Source organism: Salarias fasciatus, chromosome 7 (genome assembly GCF_902148845.1).
Source record: "Salarias fasciatus chromosome 7, fSalaFa1.1, whole genome shotgun sequence".
Lineage (NCBI taxonomy): Eukaryota > Metazoa > Chordata > Actinopteri > Blenniiformes > Blenniidae > Salarias > Salarias fasciatus.
In genome coordinates, this window is record NC_043751.1 from 3,193,280 (window position 1) to 3,211,401 (window position 18,122).

An 18,122-nucleotide genomic window follows, 5' to 3' on the forward strand; every position below is an offset into this window, starting at 1 on the left:
CTTGAGATTTTTTGCTTTTGCTTTTCAGTACAAAATTGACCAGTTCATTTTCTTCAACATCAAAAAGAAACATAGAGTCAACATTGCGTTCTACTAAATTTTTAAATGTTCCAGAATCCGTATCAGATTTTATGATTTCTGCAAGATTTGGACCAACGTCCACAAAGAATTCATTAAAGCGGTTAGCAATAGTTTGTGGATCCACTATCTCGGTGGTGCCCTTCATAAAATACTCATGGTAATTCTTATGCTTTCTTCCATCCTTAACTATAGTATTCAATGCTTTCCAAATACCTTTTATGTTCTTTTTATTAGGGACCGAGCCCCGGAGGGCAAGGTGGCCGCAGGCCACCTTGCCCGTAGGGCAAGGTCTCTATTGTTATTCGTTCGTTTCTCCTTCTTCTTCTTCATTATTATACTGACCTACCAACTAAACGCGAATTTGACCCCCTAAACATGCACGAAAACTCACCAAATTTGGCACGCACGTCATGACCGGCGAAAAATTTTATAAAATGGAAAAAATAACCCAATCTGCTCTTTAGCGCCACCTAGAAACAGTAAAATTGTCGCCACAGTCCGCACGAATATCGCAGAGAGATCAAACCAACACTCACGCGTTCGTCTCATTGAGATCTAAAATTCACGCGCTGACACCCCTGACCTAAATCCGACAGGAAGTCCGCTATTTCCCTTTCAAAGTAAAAGTTTGCTCAAAATCACGCCTCAGGAAAAAATTATCTCCTCCGAGACCGTTTGTCGTACAGACATAAGAGTAATGCGACGTGAAAGAGGACAAATTTCTCTACAAAAGTTGTGAACAACTTTGTCAAAAGTCCCACGGTGTGGATTTTATTAGCGTTCAAAGTTGGAAGTCTGAAATCCTGCCTTGCTCCGGCCCTCATCCGTTATAATGGGGAAAAAAGGAAAAAAGTCGCCTTTTTTCAGCATCTCGAACAAGTGGCGACTGCGACTAAACCGTGACTCCTATCAACAAACCGAGCACACGTAAAGTCTCACCAGATTCTCCCGAACAAGATGATGTAACATAAGTGGGGAAAATGTCATGATTTATGTACGTTTTCACAGGTATAAGTTGGTGTGCGCTCTGCATTTTTTTCCCTGTCAGTTATAATGGAGCCGGATGGGGAAAAATCTCGCGCTTCTCACAAACTGAGGCCTCTGAGGTCCAAACGAAAAGTCTGACTGCTCTGAAAGCCTCACCAACTGAAAGACAACAAATTTTCCTATCAAACGTGATATTTTTTGTTGAGTTATGCCAAACAGCAAAGGAACAAGGAGCAGTTGTTTCCCCAAAAAAGACTTTTATTTTCTCCTCCCTCCACTCTAATTCACATTACCATATATGGGCATACAGTGCAGTTACACAGCTGACAGCAGCTGTCAATCAAACTCTGACACTCAATGACTTCATTCAGTGACTCTGGAAAGCAGATGGCAAAAGCTAACTACTCCTTGTTAGTGGATGGGAGGTGCTAACTACTCCATGTTAGTGGATGGGACATGCTAACTACTCCATGTTAGTGGATGGGACATGCTAACTACTCCATGTTAATGGATGGAAGATGCTAACAACTCCATGTTCGTGGATGGGAGATGCTAACTACTCCATGTTAGTGGATGGGAGATGCTAACTACTCCATGTTAGTGGATGGGAGATGCTAACTACTCCATGTTAGTGGATGGGAGATGCTAACAACTCCATGTTAGTGGATGGAAGTTGCTAACTACTCCATGTTAGTGGATGGGAGATGCTAACAGCTCGATGTTAGTGGATGGGAGATGCTAACTACTCCATGCTAGTGGATGGGAGATGCTAACAACTCAATGTTAGTGGATGGAACATGCTAACAGCTCCATGTTAGTGGATGGGAGATGCTAACTACTCCATGTTAGTGGATGGGAGATGCTAACTACTCCATGTTAGTGGATGGGAGATGCTAACAACTCAATGTTAGTGGATGGGAGATGCTACCTACTCCATGTTAGTGGATGGAAGTTGCTAACTACTCCATGTTAGTGGACGGGAGATGCTAACAGCTCAATGTTAGTGGATGGGAGATGCTAACTACTCCATGCTAGTGGATGGGAGATGCTAACAACTCAATGTTAGTGGATGGGAGATGCTAACAGCTCCATGTTAGTGGATGGGAGATGCTAACTACTCCATGTGAGTGGATGGGAGATGCTAACTACTCCATGTTAGTGTATGGGACATACTAAATACTCTGTATTAATGGAAGACGGATTCTAACAGCTTCATGTTAGTGGGTGGATGTCTCAGTCGCTGGCCGGCGGGGAGGCTCGGTCCCGACCAATGCCGCTTGCGGCTTTAATTTTCAGTTGATATTCTATTATAATAATCTTTTTTACTTTTCCTTAAAATATTTGTAAGCTTGTTTTTGTATTTTTTATATCAGTCTTCACTTTCCTTCGTTTTTTGTTTAATAAATTCTTTGTAGCGAGAGTTCTTTTTCCTGCAGGCATTTTGTAGTCCATGGGTAATCCATCGGCATTTTGAATATGACCGTCTCCTGCTTGACCTCTTTAAAGGACAGTTTATGTTATATAGTAGAATGAAAGTACTCAGAATTTTAACATATGCAATGCTGACATCATGTTCCTCATACACAAAATTCCAGTCTTGGGCACATAATTCTTGTCTAAAGTCCCCAATGGATTGCTCCGTTCTCAGTCTTCTATACTCTTCAATCTTTTTTGGCATTTTAGTCTTACATTTGCAATCATATACAGTGAAAATTGGTAAATGATCACTTATATCTGTTATCAATAATCCAGTTTTTGCTGACATTTCAGTATCATTAGTAAATATATTATCTATCAATGTAGCGCAGTGTGAAGTAATCCTGCTTGGTCTAGTGATTAATGGGTAAAGGTTCAAACTTGTCATTGTGCTTTTAAATTCATCGGTTAGTTTGTGTGTGTTTGAATTGAGGAGGTCTATGTTGAAGTCGCCACAAATAAATACGGATTTATTACTAAATGTGGAGAAGGTTTCCTCAATCCATTCATTAAACTGTATTAAGTCAGAGCCTGGAGCTCTATACAAGCAGCTGATCAGCACATTTTTAGCTTTTCCTAAGGATACTTCTATAGTCAAGCTTTCAAGCATATTATCAATAACATTACCCATTTTCTCTATAACTTTAAATTTGAAACAGCTGTCAATAAACACTGCAACCCCCCTCCCGATTTAATTTTCCTCTGAGTATGTAAGAAGTCATACCCTTCCAAATAAAAATCTGCTCCTCTTGCTTCATTGATCCATGTTTCTGAAATAGCTATGATATTGAAAGGCTGTTTGAACTGTTTCAGATATTCTTTGATGCTGTTGAAATTTGCATATAAACTTCTGCTATTTATGTGTATAATGGATAATTTCCCCATGCTATTTACTGACTTATTGTACTGTTCATCAGTCATGTAGCAACATGTAGATTCCTCTGAATAGAAAAAGTTATTATCAGGGTCAAGGTCCTGCTGGGAGTCATAAGACTCAAACTCTGTGTATTCAAATGTTTTAATATTAAAGGAATACTCCACCCAAAAAACGATTTGGCCTCATTTTCTACTCACCCTCATGCTGAGAAACAATCTGGAGCACTTTTTTGATGTTTCAAATGCAGTTGGAGATGTTTGGGGATTTTCGTTGTCAACAAACAGGGACCGACAGAGCCCGACAGAAAAAATGGTCCATAAAGTCCACAAAACGTTCCCATTTTCTTTCATACTGATGTTAGCCGTGCGCTCCGGTGTGGCTCTGGATCTTCAGGCCGATGTTAGCCGTGCGCTCCGGCGTAGCTCTGGATCTCCACCAGGGCCTCACTCGAAAACACTTGAAAACACAATAATTAAGGCTGTGACTTTAACGCGTTAGTTACGATTAATTAATTACAGAAATTTTAACGCGATAAAAAAATTATCGCAAATTGTCGCGGAACGTTTGTCACCGGACGAGTTTCACCCGGACATATTTCGCTGTGACACAACAACGAAATAGCTCCCGACTTGGTGACTTTTTCGTTAAATCTGGCGACTTTCCAAAGCCTTCTGACGACTTTTTTTGTCAAAACCAACTAGCAACAAATTTAGCGACTTTTTCTGGTGCTCTGGAGACGTGACAGGACGTCTCGTTCTGCAGCTGCTGTCCTCAATGAGCTGCGGTGCTGCGTGAGCCCCTCCCCCGTCCCAAAGCACTCACAGGCGGCCAGTCTCAGCAGCGCCCCCTGCTGCAGGCAGAGCAGAGAGGAGACCCACACCACTCCTCCACACTTCAAATGAATCGCGTGTGCGCAAATACGCCACTGCTCACTTGCTGACAAACCAAGAATAAACAGAAGAAAATTCATTTGTAGTTCTAAACATCTTTAGGGTGTTTTTTTTAACTCACAAATTGCTTCTCCCATGACGTTACTCCTCTCTCCTACAGCGTCCATTACAATTACATGCAAATTGCAAATTAGGTAACGACCTCATCTAGCGACTTCTGTCGACTTTTAGGACAGCCAACAGTGACTTTCCTTACTGGGGAGTTGGCAACACTGCTCCCGACGACAGCGCACTACTTGGTCTCGTGCACAGAAAATTTAGATTTAAAAAGCCAGCGGATGGCAGCGTGGATAAAACCAAAGCTGTATGCACATTGTGCAGCAAAGAATTTGCATACCATTGCAGCACATCGAGCCTGCTATATCATCTGAATGCTAAGCATGTCGCAGCAGCGGCCAACACGCAAGCCTGGCATACAGCTAGAGTTGAAGAGGATGTCACTCCGACTACTTCAAGGACCCTCGCCCAGCCCAACAAAAGTTGCACTAATCAATGTGTATTGGTTTATTTGTCTTGGTTAAATTCCTCCTTCCTTGCTGAAAAAATGAACAGTTTTTTGTTGCTTAAGCTTATGTATCACTATATTGATTCACTATGCCAAAATCCATTAGAAAAAGAAAGGTTCTCACTGATCTCGGGTCAAATATCGATATGCGATTAATTGAGATTAATTAATTACAAAGGCCCTAATTAATTAGATTAATTTTTTTAATCGAGTCCCACCCCTAACAATAATACATTATTAATGTATTTCACGGGGATCCCCAATCTGTGGCTCATGGACTCCTCGGGGTCCAGGGATTCAAATTTTCCAGTGTTGAATTAACTCTGAAAGTGTTAAAGAGTGGTCTCATATATACACTTTTGCAGTACTCTAATCTTAACACCGGCCAGTGTTAATTTTCACATGCTGACACTCTGTAGAGGTATTCTAAAGGGACTGTATCATGCAAAATTAGCTTTTTGTATGTTTTAACCTTGTTATATAGTTATGTACTCATCAAAAACAACCCCCCCCCCCCCCCCCCCCCCCCCCCAACGGAGATAAACTTTAACCATCGTCTGAAAGCAGCCATCAAGCAAGATCAAGAGTCTGAAGGGTCTGAAGGGTCTGCGCTTGGTGAGTTTCTAACAGGAAAAGACGTTTTCACGTGTCTTTGTGTGTAGAGAAGCTAGAGCTAAAGAGCTAAAGCTAGCCAGCGTATTTGTTTTGAAGTGCTGATTGGTTGAAGTACGCTGTCAGTCAAAGTCCACAGGGGGAGAGGCGGGATCTTCAGTGAAACAGAGCGTTTTCTCTTCCGGGTTTCAGAATTAACCCCAGAAAATCTTTTATTTCTCACAAAATGACTTTTCCTTAGCGCCAAAAATAAACTATTACCATGTTAATGCCATTTCTAGGGTTTGGACTAGCTAAAAAAGCATGATACAGCCCCTTTAATATTCCTCTCTGTTGACCAGTGTTCCCATTTGCCTCTATGCAGTGTTAATTCTTAGAATGAACACTTTAAAGTGTATATTTTAACACTTACATTTAACACTACAACAGTCTATATATGAGTCCACTCTTTAACACTTTCAGAGTTAATTTAACACTGGAAAATTTGCAGTGCAGAGTTAGAGTATTCCTACATAATCTTAAGTGTGGAAAACTCAGAGATTGATCACCTTGTGTTCTACAGATCATCATCACACTTTTTCCAGCATTATATTTGATGTCATAGTCTAATCCATACTTGGTGCACACATTAAGCAGTTCCTGGAGTCCAGTGCTGCTTGGGCTCAGGACAACAAGATCATCGGCATACATCAAATGATTTACAAGAGTAGAACCAATCACACAACCAGCCCTGCATGCATTTAACTGCTGCGACAGTTCATCCATATAGACTGAAAAGCGCAGGAGAGAGGATTCCACCCTGTCTCACTCCAAATGAAGCTGAGACACAAGAGCCCCACCTCACCTGCATCACCTGGTGGGCATACCAGTAGGCTTAGATCCTCAAAATATACTCAGGAACTCCTCGCTGACGCAGTTTCATAAACAGCTATAGGTGATGAACACGGTCAAATGCTTTTGATGCATCAATGAAGCATATTAGTACTGATGAGTTTTGACCATGATACCTCTTGACAATCTCTTTGAGAGCAAATATACACAAGTCTGTGCCATGCTTTGTCTTAAACCCAAACTGATTGTCTGCTGTATTCTACCCAGCAGCACCTTTTCTGGAACTTTAGATGCAATGCTAGTCAGGGCAATGGGCCTGGAATGGTCTGAACTTCCCAGCCTCCCCATTTTGTCCTTTATGGCAGGAACCAAAGTAACAGATAAAAGTGCATCAGGCAGGACACCATGCACCATACAGCTGGTGAAGAAAATGGCCAGTAGAGGAGATAGTCTAATGCTGACTTGCTTTAAATGCTCAGCATATAGTATACCATCAGCTCCACAGGTTTTATTATCCGGCAGCTGTTTTATGGCTAGGTACACCTCATGTGCTGTTGTATTCATGGAATCAAGGCTGTCTAGAGTCTCACATTTAAATGATTCAGAATGAATACAGTTAAAATTACTGCTGTAAAGCTGTTTCCAGTGCTCCGCTATGTTATCTGGACCAGAGATGCCATCTAGAGCACAAGGCACGGTTGTCTTGTTGCTGTTAAGGACATGCACTTCTTTCCAAAAGTCCATAACATTGTTCATCAACAGCTTCCGAGCCAAGGATTCTGATCTCATACATTGCTCATTTTTTGTAATAAATCTAACGGCACATTTGTATCTAGTATTAGTGAGCTTTTTGTTTTCGAACACAGAACCATGTCTGGGTCTTCCAGCCTGAACCCATTCTCTTGTGGCTTCTCGGGCCTCTTTATAAAACTCGACAACATATCTGTTCCAACCAGGACGCTTAATAGTATTTTTCCTACTCGTCTGTTTACAATATGGTTTACCACTTTCAACAAGAGCACTAATTATTTCATCATAAAACATGCATATGTCTCTCCTGTGGTTCACATCAGCACAGTTCGGATCAGTACATCTGATTACGTCATAAGGAAATTTAATACTGTTGAGCAGTCAGTATTCGAATAATAGGACATAATATTTTCCTTCTTCAGGGCTGACCAGTCCATCTTCCCACTGCGCTCATCAGCATTACTTTTAAACAGCACAGGCAACTTCTCAATTTTTACTGGAAAGGAAATGGGTGTATGGTCGCCTGTTACTAGACGATACAATATTTCCACTGAACCGAGAGAGAGGCATGTGCATCTGATGTCTTTACACAGTGGTCTAGCCACGATGTGTTATGCCACACTTCACTTCCTTATTATCACATGTAGACTGTGTACACCAAACCAGTCTGACAACATTTATGCATTTATCAAGTGCTTTTCTCCAATGGATTGGCACACCACCTGATCCTGCCTCTGACAATACCCCGATCATAGTGAGCAGTGGATTCTCCAGCTCCATGAAGAAAAGTCATTAAAGAGTTCAATATATGCAAATCTTGCCGTGCTAAAAAAGTCTTTATTTATTTAATTTACTTTCCACCTTCTTGGTATGAGGATGCTTCATCTTATAGATCGTGCTCCCCATTGTTTGTTTACGTAGTTTATATGCGAGCAGCTTAGTTGACTGACTCCCAAGTTCATAATATCTGAAATCGGGCTGTGGTCTGAAAGGTCTTCATTCTACAATCTCTTGCTCTGAAACATTCTTTACTGAACACAAAAAAATAGTCTATTCTTGAATAGATTCTGTGTGGGCAGGAGTAGTATGTGTAATCCCTGCTTTTGGGGCGTAGTTCTCTACATCGATGATTTCAAGTTCTTCATCAATGGATTAATGAATTTTCTTTATTAATTGATTTTGATACATCAATCAATCAATCAATCAATTTATTTTTGTATAGCCCAGTATCACAACAACAGTTGCCTCAGAGGGCTTCAAGATGTTACATTGGTCGGTAAAAGTAACAGTAATACATCTATTTGAGTATTTAGTAGTGGAATATTAAAATCTCCTCCACAGATTACTACTCCTTGGGAGTTTACCATTAAGTGAAATACCTGTCTACAAAAGTTCCAGTCACTTCCAGGTGGAACATTTAGAAGTGTTACGTCTTGTCCTTCAATTCTTCCCATAATTTTGATAAACCCTCCATCATCGTCTTGCGTTTCAGAAATGTGATCATAATTGAGAGAGTTTGAAATCACTATTGCAACCTGTAAGAGGGCCTGGTTTATAAGATGAAGAAAATACACATTTAAAGCCCCGTCTTTTTAATTTAGCATCTTTTGATCGACTCAAGTGAGTTTCTTGGATAAATGCTATTTGCGCTTCTTCGCATCTCAAATTTTGTCAAAAATTTTTCTTCTCTTAGAGTTCAAAACTCCGTTCCCATTGAAAGAAACAATTTCAACCGGTTCTCCGTGCATCTAAACATTTAGCGTCCATTTGCTGACCCGATGCTTCCATGAGGGATCGCCTCTGTTCCGCCGACATGTTCTTCATTTTCATTTATTAGTTCACTGGCAGCTCAGGGCCACCATGCAAACTCTGTGATGCATTCAAAGACTCTCGTGAACTCTCAAAAACCAGCATGGTGCAGAGCCTGCTGGTTTTATCTATTTATTGTTTACAATTGTTTACAGTTTTTTTTCCTTCTAGTTTGGTTTTTCATTTCTTTTTTGTTTAGTTTTTTATTTTTATGTTATTTGTATACTGTACCTTTGTTGGTTCCTGTGCTGTAGTAAATGTTAGGTAGCTACGGACTCCTGGGCATTTTGTGTATTGTTATTGTTTTACACCTCTAGAGTTAATGATCTGTCCTCAGCAGTGATCCCAAACACTTGAAAAACAAGCATGATGTTCAGTACTTCCTCGTATTTCTCATTAACAGTAGGCTTCAAACAGAATCAGTTTTCCACCAACTGTCAAACGAGAATAAAATCCTATAAATGCTCCAGTAAACATGATGCGTTTTGTGTTTTTCCTCTGATGGATTCTTGCTGGTTCATCTCAGACTCATCCCAGGAGCAGACGGAGTGTTTACCCTGGATAAATGAGATGAGAGCGTGAAGTAAGGACATGAAGAGCTGGATGTTTGCAGACCTTTCAGTGCCCCCTGCTGGATGAACCATGTACTGACATCCTCCACCATGGCCCCGATGTGAGCTCCTGTTCAGAAATCAGGACTGTGTGGATTCCCGCAGTCACAGCAATGACCGAGAACCTCTTGGTTCTTTCTAATTATTGCATTTAATAAGTTATAAGTAAATGTCCGACTTGAAGGAATTCATGTTTTCAAAAGTGGATACAAACAAAACATAAAACATTATGAAATGTTTTTAAAGAATAAAAGTGAAATTCGTAACAAATTCGTTTTTGAGAACAACATAACATAAAGGAATCAACAGACTGACACAAAGCAAACACGTCTTTTTAATAGTTTATTTTCTATGAACCGATGGTAGTTTTCAAACTGTCCACAGTCCTGCTCTACAGCTCCTCAGTGGTGACTCTATATTTCCTCTATAGTGACTCTGAAAACCTTTTCAATAAATGTAAATAAATCTTTTCATGTTATATTAAAGCGGTTTCACAGCTGTTTCAGGGAACTTTTTTTTTATCTCAGAGCTCCAGGACAAAATTTAGTTGAATAGTTTCTCGGAAAGGTCTTGGAACATTCCATAAAGAACTGAGAGGGACAAACAAAACGACATAAAATAAAGTTACATTAAACGAAAAAACGACTACAACTAAACAATAATGAAACAGATCTGTTGTTGGGTTAAATAAGTAAAACATGGTTTCAGATTCAGCTGTTATCCAGTGGAGTTCAATGGAGCTGATGTGCAGTTGGGAAAGTAATCCAGTACGAGCTTTAGCCAGTGTTATGTAACCATTAACCATAATATAGTACTTGCAAATAATATTTCACTGATTATACTACTTTCCCAATGCTGGCAGCGGCTGTGCAGTGGAGTGCAGTGCAGATGAGCAGCGTTCAGAGCAGTGTGTCTGATGCAGAGTGCAGTTCATGTGCATCACAGCTAATGTGCTCCGGTCAGTACACTGCCGCTGTCTCTCAAGCAAGCTGTGGATTTGCTTTGTGTGTGTGTGTGTGTGTGTATGTGTGTGTGTGTGTGTGTGTGTGTGTGTGTGTGTGTGTGTGTGTGTGGGGGGGGGGGGGGGGGGGGGGGGGGGGCTACTGTGATCATGTTGATTTTAAGGAGTAGCACACTCCTGAGCTAAATGCTCGACAAGTGTCACTAAACAAAGCTTTCATTTGATTTTTGAACTCATTTATTGAAAAACAAGCTGTTTCCATCCAGAGGCATCGATCAGACAAAGAACAAAACATTTTCAAGTAATTCCAGCAGAGTTTTTAATAAAGTGAAACTCAATACATTCAAATCGATACATGTTTAAGCAATGGCTTTATAATACCAGACATTTCTAATAAAACATCCTTTTCCAGATTCAGCTCATCGTGCCGGTTCACTCAGTGGTGGTGAAGCTAGAGGGCAGCACAGATCCACTGGTAAAGCAAAACGTTAACACACCCACATGACCACACACCCTCTCCTCTGCACACACACCTGTAACACACCTCAGCATGATTAACACCACACACTTCTCTGTTGCTCAGTGGTTAAATACTTTATGCTCAAGCAGGACAGAAGTGACATCAAATACTTCACTGAAGTTAAAACATTTTTCTTGTACAAAATGATAATGATATATGTTTAAATATATATCCAGGTTTCCAGTCTAAATATGTGTTTGTTGGTCGCATTCCGCTCGCTGCAGAGCCTCCGGGATCCGCTGAGGACAGAGAACCGTCTCCTCCTCGCGGCTCAGACGCTGCTCAGTTCTGTCCGAGCTGCAGAGCTCCGGAGCAAACGGCCAATCAGGCGCCTCCTCCCCTGAACCCGCCGCCGTCTCTGCGTCACAGCTGCGTCCGGGCGGAGCGGCGGCGCCGGCCGTAGCCGTTGCAGCCCAGCTTCTTCTCGGGGACTTTGTCCTTGTCCTGCTTGTTGCTGAGGTCGTGCAGCCGGTGGACCAGGTCGTGGTAGACGCACGTGATGAAGATGCAGCCGCTGGCTTTGGGCGGCGTCGAGCGCTTGGGCCTCATGTGGGGAACGGCGCTGAAAGACGGAGAGGAAGTCAATAAAAACCATGTTGGGGTCAGAAGAGACCCCTTCTCCAGGGGCCCCAAAGCTGGGCCCCTGGAATACATTGAAATTTACATACAAAATAAGAACAAATATGCCATTTTTAACGACGCCACCTGCAGGAAATACAGAGAAGCCTGACAGACGAGCCTCCTAGTGTGTCTTTATGCTGATGATACGTCATTAATCGGACGGTTTTCCTCTCCCTGTCAGTCCCTGGTTACCTGGTTGGGTCTGAGAGGGACTCTTCCTGCCGTCCCTCGTTCTGGTCTGAGCTCTGGTCCCTGGTGGTCTCCAGTCCGCGGAGAGCGTCTCTCTTCATGTGGCTCTGCAGACGTCCTCTCAACCTCCACAGGCAGAGCAGAGTCCAGTCAACACATCACTTCACTTCACTTTCACAAAGATTTCAGGAATTTTTTTATTGAGAAAACTCGACTTTTCTCTTCTCTTTCTCTCGCAGACTAATTTTCTGACAGATTATTTATCCACTGTTCAACTGTTTTAATGTATTGCAGCAATCTTCGTCCCCGAATAGAATAAAATTCAGTCTAATCTGAGGAACTGAAGAGATGCAGGGACCAGCAGTGCTGGACGGACAGTCTGCATCATAAATACCAGGGTGAGTCTGGATGTGTTGATCTGGATGTTGTGATCAGAGCGGCGGGCCCAGCGGGGGGGCTTCTCCCCGCCCAACGAACACAATGTTCTGCTCCGCTCACCTTCTTCTCAAGCCGCCGGGCTCCTCCGACGATCCTCTCAGCAGCACGGTGGCGAAGACGCAGCAGCAGAGGAAGGTTTGCACCGACAGCCTCATGCTGAGAGCTGAAAGGGAGAATGGAGCAGGCGTGAGCAGGTCCGCTCTGCTGCCCGCTGATGCTGGAAAGACCCTGACAGGTCGACCTACTGTACTTTGAGGTCAGGTTCACAAGCAAACAGTCTTAAACTGCACTCCCCAGCTTGACAGAACATGCACTGTGGTTCTTTAAAAGATGGATAAAGATTTTAGTGATAAATAAGTCTTACCTGAGCCTGGAACCTGATGGACAGAAAGGACAGAAAGGACAGAAAGGACAGAGTGGACAGTCACACTGCGCTGAGCTCAGAGTGAGAAGAAACGATATTCCTGCTGGAAAAGAAAACTGTTCGCTCAGAGTGATGTGTGAAGTTTGAGAGGCTTTATAGAGGCAGAGAGGGAGGGAGCTGCACCTGAAGGACAGACCCACTGGGAGGGACCCCACCGAGACGGGGGGCGGGGGGACAAAGACACACACACACGCACACACACACACACACACACACACAGGTCCAGGTCATCTGATGTTATGCAGGTGGAAGCCTTTGTTTGGTCAGAGTCTGCCTGTGTGTGCGGAGCGGGGATAAACTGGGGCTAAAGAGCTGAAATCCATCTGAAGAGTTCCGCTGGTCCGGCTGAGCGGGCTCAATTCAGCCTTCATTAAGGCTACGTTATCACGGAAACTACACGAGCTGCAATAACTTAAGAGAGGCCGAGTCCTGCTCACAGAGACGTGTGTGTAAAGATTAACTATGTGAACATGTCTGCATCAACATTCACAAATAATCCTGCCAACAGGAAGCAGAGGAGCTGCTTTCCAACACGATACTTTTAACACAATTTACCATCAAGCATCCGGTAAAGCCGACTCTTTTCTTTAAGTTGTAATAAATTGGTGTTTTTCAGGAGTATTGGACCAGATATGGGGGTTCAGGAGAGTCTGCTTCCCAACAGGATTTTAGAAAGCAGATCAGAATTCATAAGTTACTGTGATGTTGCATCTACCAGACTATAGCACAGATTAGATGTGTTTATCTCTGTGGGTCAAAGTTTTATCATTGTTTGTAGTTAAATCAGATCAGTATTTGTGAAAAGCTTGTCTCTTCAGGAAATGTTTTTTTAACTGATTTATTGCTGAAACACAAGGTGAAGTTTTGATGTGTGTATTTACTATGATGGCCACCAGTGGGCGCTGTTTAAGTTTTTTATGAATAAAGACAGCTGGGTGATGTCATAATGGGATGTTGAAACACTAAATATGATAAAATCTCATGTTTTAAGAATCTTCTTCAGGTTTTTCACATAATTACATGTTACATCATATATATAAAGTTATAAACATCATTAAAATAAACCACTTGATAAACATAACGAAGATTTTAACGACATTCTGTCAATATACTGTTTTAACATCAAACTTGAGCACAGTGGTTCATTTTGAGAAGAATGTTTTTGAGCTGATATTGTCGTCAAAACGATTGTTCGATGGTTCTTTTCTTTGACCTGAAACAGGTGTTTCTACCCTGAAACCAAACTCTTTAAAACCTGTTTTTTGTCATCAGTCATATACAAGCACAAAGTCACCAGAAGTAATCTGGCATCCCATCCATGAAGAGCTTTATGTATTATGTTGTGTGGGAACATTTTGAAAGTTTTATTTTACTTTATTTTAGCCTCTATTTAACCAGGTCAGTCCCACTGAGAGACAATGATGTCTTTTTCAAGGGAAGCCTGGCAGCTTAAAAATAATAAATAAGAACAGAGACTAAATACACATACTATATACATGCTCTCATCTGAATGGTGTGCAGGTGAGAGCAGTCACACCTGATTGGAGCTGCAGGATAAAGGGTGTGGCTGCTGCAGTGGAGGGGAGAGTGTGGCGTATGAGAGATCAGAACGATAAGTAAACACACTAGAAAACGATCCTCTGGTGTGTCCATAAACACACTGAGTCTTTAAAAAAAAGTTTGTTCCTTCTGCTTCTCTTCTCAGGTTTAGTGGCCTTGTTTTGCTTTTGCTTTTATAAAGAATGTTTCGGGGAAAAGATCTAAATGTAAAAATATGATTTTTTTTTTGCATAAAGTCGTAGGCCTTAGTGGGGAGTGTGCGGGCCAGAAGCGGTCAGTGGGCCAGGAGTTTGACACTCCTGCAGTAGAGCCACGAACTGAGTCTTTACGCCCCTAAGAGATGTGTCTGGATATTGGCAGGAGTTGTTGGAAACGGCCATGATGCATGTTTTACATGTTAAACTCGGGGAGGCGTGTTCACGGCGCAGAGAGCAGCCAGAGCTCAGCTCAAGTGGAGTTTAGTTCTACTGGATATTTCCTCCGAGTGATTAGATAAATGTGGATTTGAGTATCGTGAAATAATGTTGTGATTTTTTTTTTTTTTTTTTTTTTTTTTTTTTGTATATTTCAGATTTTTGCTTTGTAAACATTTAAACGACCTGGAAGTCATCAGTGCCTGATGGCTGAAATGCAGCCGCTTGACTCACAGCTGCAGTTTTAACACAGCCGTCAGGCGGCTGCAGCTGCTGGTGCAGCGAGGAACGTACAGTGAACTATATGACTGTAAATTGTTTGATGTTATTAGCATCGCCTGGTTATTGCATAAATCTGTATAAAATGTCAGCATCACAAAAAGTGAAAGAAAGTCTTGATGAAAGAATTCAGGGAGACATTCCCAGTAGGGACGGTCGTGAACAATAACTTACAGCAAAAGGGAAACAACTGCGGGATGAAGCAGCTATGAAACAATTTCAAGAAGATAAGCAAACAAATTCAAAGTGCATATGATCCTGTGAATTAAAATTATGAGCCACTCCAACGCATCTCCCTAAACACTGACAACACCGGGCAGGAAATGGATGCTTGTAATAAATACTCTCACAGCAGAAATATGTGATCTTATCAGCAAACAGCTTTGAACATATAATCAGATTGAAGGTGGTGCAGGAGGGGAGTGCAATATCTCGGACCGTGCCATCAGGAAAACCCCACCCATGGATTTGAATGGACAGTGGAATCCTACTGCTTCTCCATGAATGTTTGGTTCCAGATCATAAGATGACAAACTTTCGAAGAAAGCAAAGGCTCTTCATAATGATGCTAAAATCCCACATCAGAAGGTCTTCAGAGGCCATGTCCCCTCTGAGGCCACGCCCCCTCACCGCAGGCTCCACTTCTCCAGACAACTGTGTTTTTAGCGGAATAATTGATGAAGGTTTTGTTATTGAGGCTTGAATGGATGAGCAGATGAAGAACAGGCGAGTCCAGTCTCCTGGTTCAACAGAATTCACAACTTCACCCGTCCTTGATCTATTCATCTTTGTCAATTCTTAAAATTGATAGATGGCTTCATCCTTTTCATATTGTTCTTTTATTGTCAAATATTTCAATTTTACTCTACGTATTTAGCCAGTAATATTTTCCCCAAAAAACTTAACAGAAGTCATTATTTTCTGTTGTAAGGAGCCACATTTTTAACCCGTTTTAACACCTTGGACAAAACACGATGACAACTTCATGCAGCTGCTCGTTTGGGGGTGCCGTCAGCCAAAATGATCACCGACCAGACAGGCAGAAGAAGAACTACAGCTCATTCGACTGGAGTGGACCAAAAGCAGAAGTCCCACCCTAGCTACCGGCTATTGGTTAGCAGCTAATGGCTAACCTGAAACAACCGTGAATTACAGTGTCGTTCATCTATCAGTGAGCGCCTGCTCTTCCTCACCACTCCTCGTCTGACCTCCAGACAGTTTGACTCTTTATTTGCTTCTTCTGACTCGCACCGTTGACTTTGTTCATCCTGCTATCCAAATGCATTGAGGTCCACATGACGTCCTCTCTCTGCAGCCGGTGAATGAACCAATAGTCTCTCTGAGACCAGGGCAGTTCCAGGGGTCCAGAGCTCACCTGAAAGATCTGGACCTGAGTTCTGGGGAGCTTTCACACCCTGGAAAATCTGGATTTTACAGGGCTATAGTGAACAGACCCTAAGTTATGTTGGTACCTGGTTATTAGGTGCTTTATAGGTGAAAAGAAGGATTTTAAATCCTGTTCGAGGAACAGGAAGCCAGTGAAGAGAAGCTAATACTGGGCTGATATTTCTCCTGCTGGTTCTTGTCAGAACTCTGGCTGCAGCATTGGTCCAGTTTACATGGGTGGTTTTTTCAATCCGATTACAAACAATGGTATTAAATCCATTTGTATAAATGGATGGCAGACAAAGCGATCCACATTCAATCCTCGTATACAAGGGCTCCAGGTGAAGTGGATTACACGACGTCCTCCCAAATGGACGACATCTGTGACACTCGCACAAAGTCTCTCACAGAATTTTCAGGTTCTGATCTTTAGCTTTGCAGCCAGCAGGCCTCAGCGCCGAGCAGTGTGTTTTTATCTGCTGGATATCTGCTTGCTAGCTCGCTCAGGGTTTTTATTGAAAAAAGTGGCGGGGCGGGGCGGGGCGGGGCGGCTGTGGATCAGTGGGGACAGCAGTCGTCTAGCAATCGGGAGGTTGTTAGTTCGATTCCTGTCGAAGTGTATACTGGTGGTATACTGAGCGCCTTGCATGGCAGCCGCCTTCACCGGTGTGTGAATGTGTGTGTGAATGGGTGAATGTGATAATGCAGTGTAAAACGCTTTGGGCTCTGCTAATGCAGATGAAAAAGCACTATATAAGTGTAGTCCATTTACCACTGAAAAAAGTGTTCCTCAATCACCGTCGAGTACTTCTACTTGTTTTTCACTTTTGACTTTTAAATCTCTTTATTGGGTAACACTTTACTTGAAGCACCCGGTATAACACATTATAAGTCGTTATAAACACTCATAAATGATCACAATGCTTTATAACCCACTATACAGCACAGGGTCAGGGTTAGGTCCTGATGTTATAGAGCATTGTGATCATTTATGAGTGTTTATAACTATAGTTATACAGTGCTATAATGTACTTATAATGTGTTATACAGGGGGGCTTCAAGTAAAGTGTTACTCTTTTATTGTATTTAATAATGACTATGAGGGTTCTTCACTTTGTGGATAATGGCGAATTGATACTGTAACGAGTGTAGAAGATGGGAGAACTATCGATGTCTGCATGACTTGTGACACATGAAAACACTGTTGTCTATAATTCAATTGGTGCTTTGTGTCAGATGTAGGTTGATTTTAAATTTGCCAAAACTTAAAGGGGACATATTATGCTAGTTTTCAGTCATGTCATGTAGGTCTCAGAAGCCCAAAAACAGAATATTGAAGTTTGTTCGCCCCAGATTCATCCTTTGTTTGGAGTTTCTCTATAAAGTGGCTCTGAGGAGCCCTCCTCAGAACAGACTGTTTCTGAGTCAGACTGAGGTTCTTCTTCCTCCTTTTCATCATGTGAACTACATCGATCAAAGACAGATTCTTCAAGATTTGTTTGATGCATTCAAATGTTTATTTTTTTTTATGTTTTTAAGAGAGATAGTCATTTTTTTTCATTTTCCTTTTCAATGCTTCTTTTTCTCTTTCCTTCCCTCTGTGTTTGTCATCAAGATTCTATTGATGTTTTCAGAGGTTTTTTTTCTTCTTCAATGCTTGACTTCCTTTTTCTTTCTTTCCTTCCTGCCCTTAGTTCATAATGATATCAATCATTTTTTCGGCACTTTTGCTTCTTCGATGCTTCTTTCTTTCTTTTTGTCTTTTTTTCCCCTTTCCTCATCTTTTCATGAAACGATTCCATCTTTTCACAGACAGGGTCCAAACCGGGGCTGAATGTAGGG

General features: G+C 41.9%; 1 protein-coding gene across 1 annotated transcript; it reads right to left on the reverse strand.

Annotated features, from left to right (window-relative positions):
* Positions 1–11,311: 11,311 nt before the first annotated feature.
* Positions 11,312–12,685, reverse strand: LOC115391505 (ADM-like). Its single transcript, XM_030095779.1, has 4 exons — positions 12,583–12,685; positions 12,279–12,381; positions 11,784–11,906; positions 11,312–11,532 (listed from the first exon to the last, which is right to left on the reverse strand). Exons 2-4 carry the CDS (start codon positions 12,371–12,373, stop codon positions 11,334–11,336), a joined length of 417 nt encoding a protein of 138 aa, XP_029951639.1. The 5' UTR covers positions 12,374–12,381; positions 12,583–12,685; the 3' UTR covers positions 11,312–11,333.
* Positions 12,686–18,122: the final 5,437 nt, after the last annotated feature.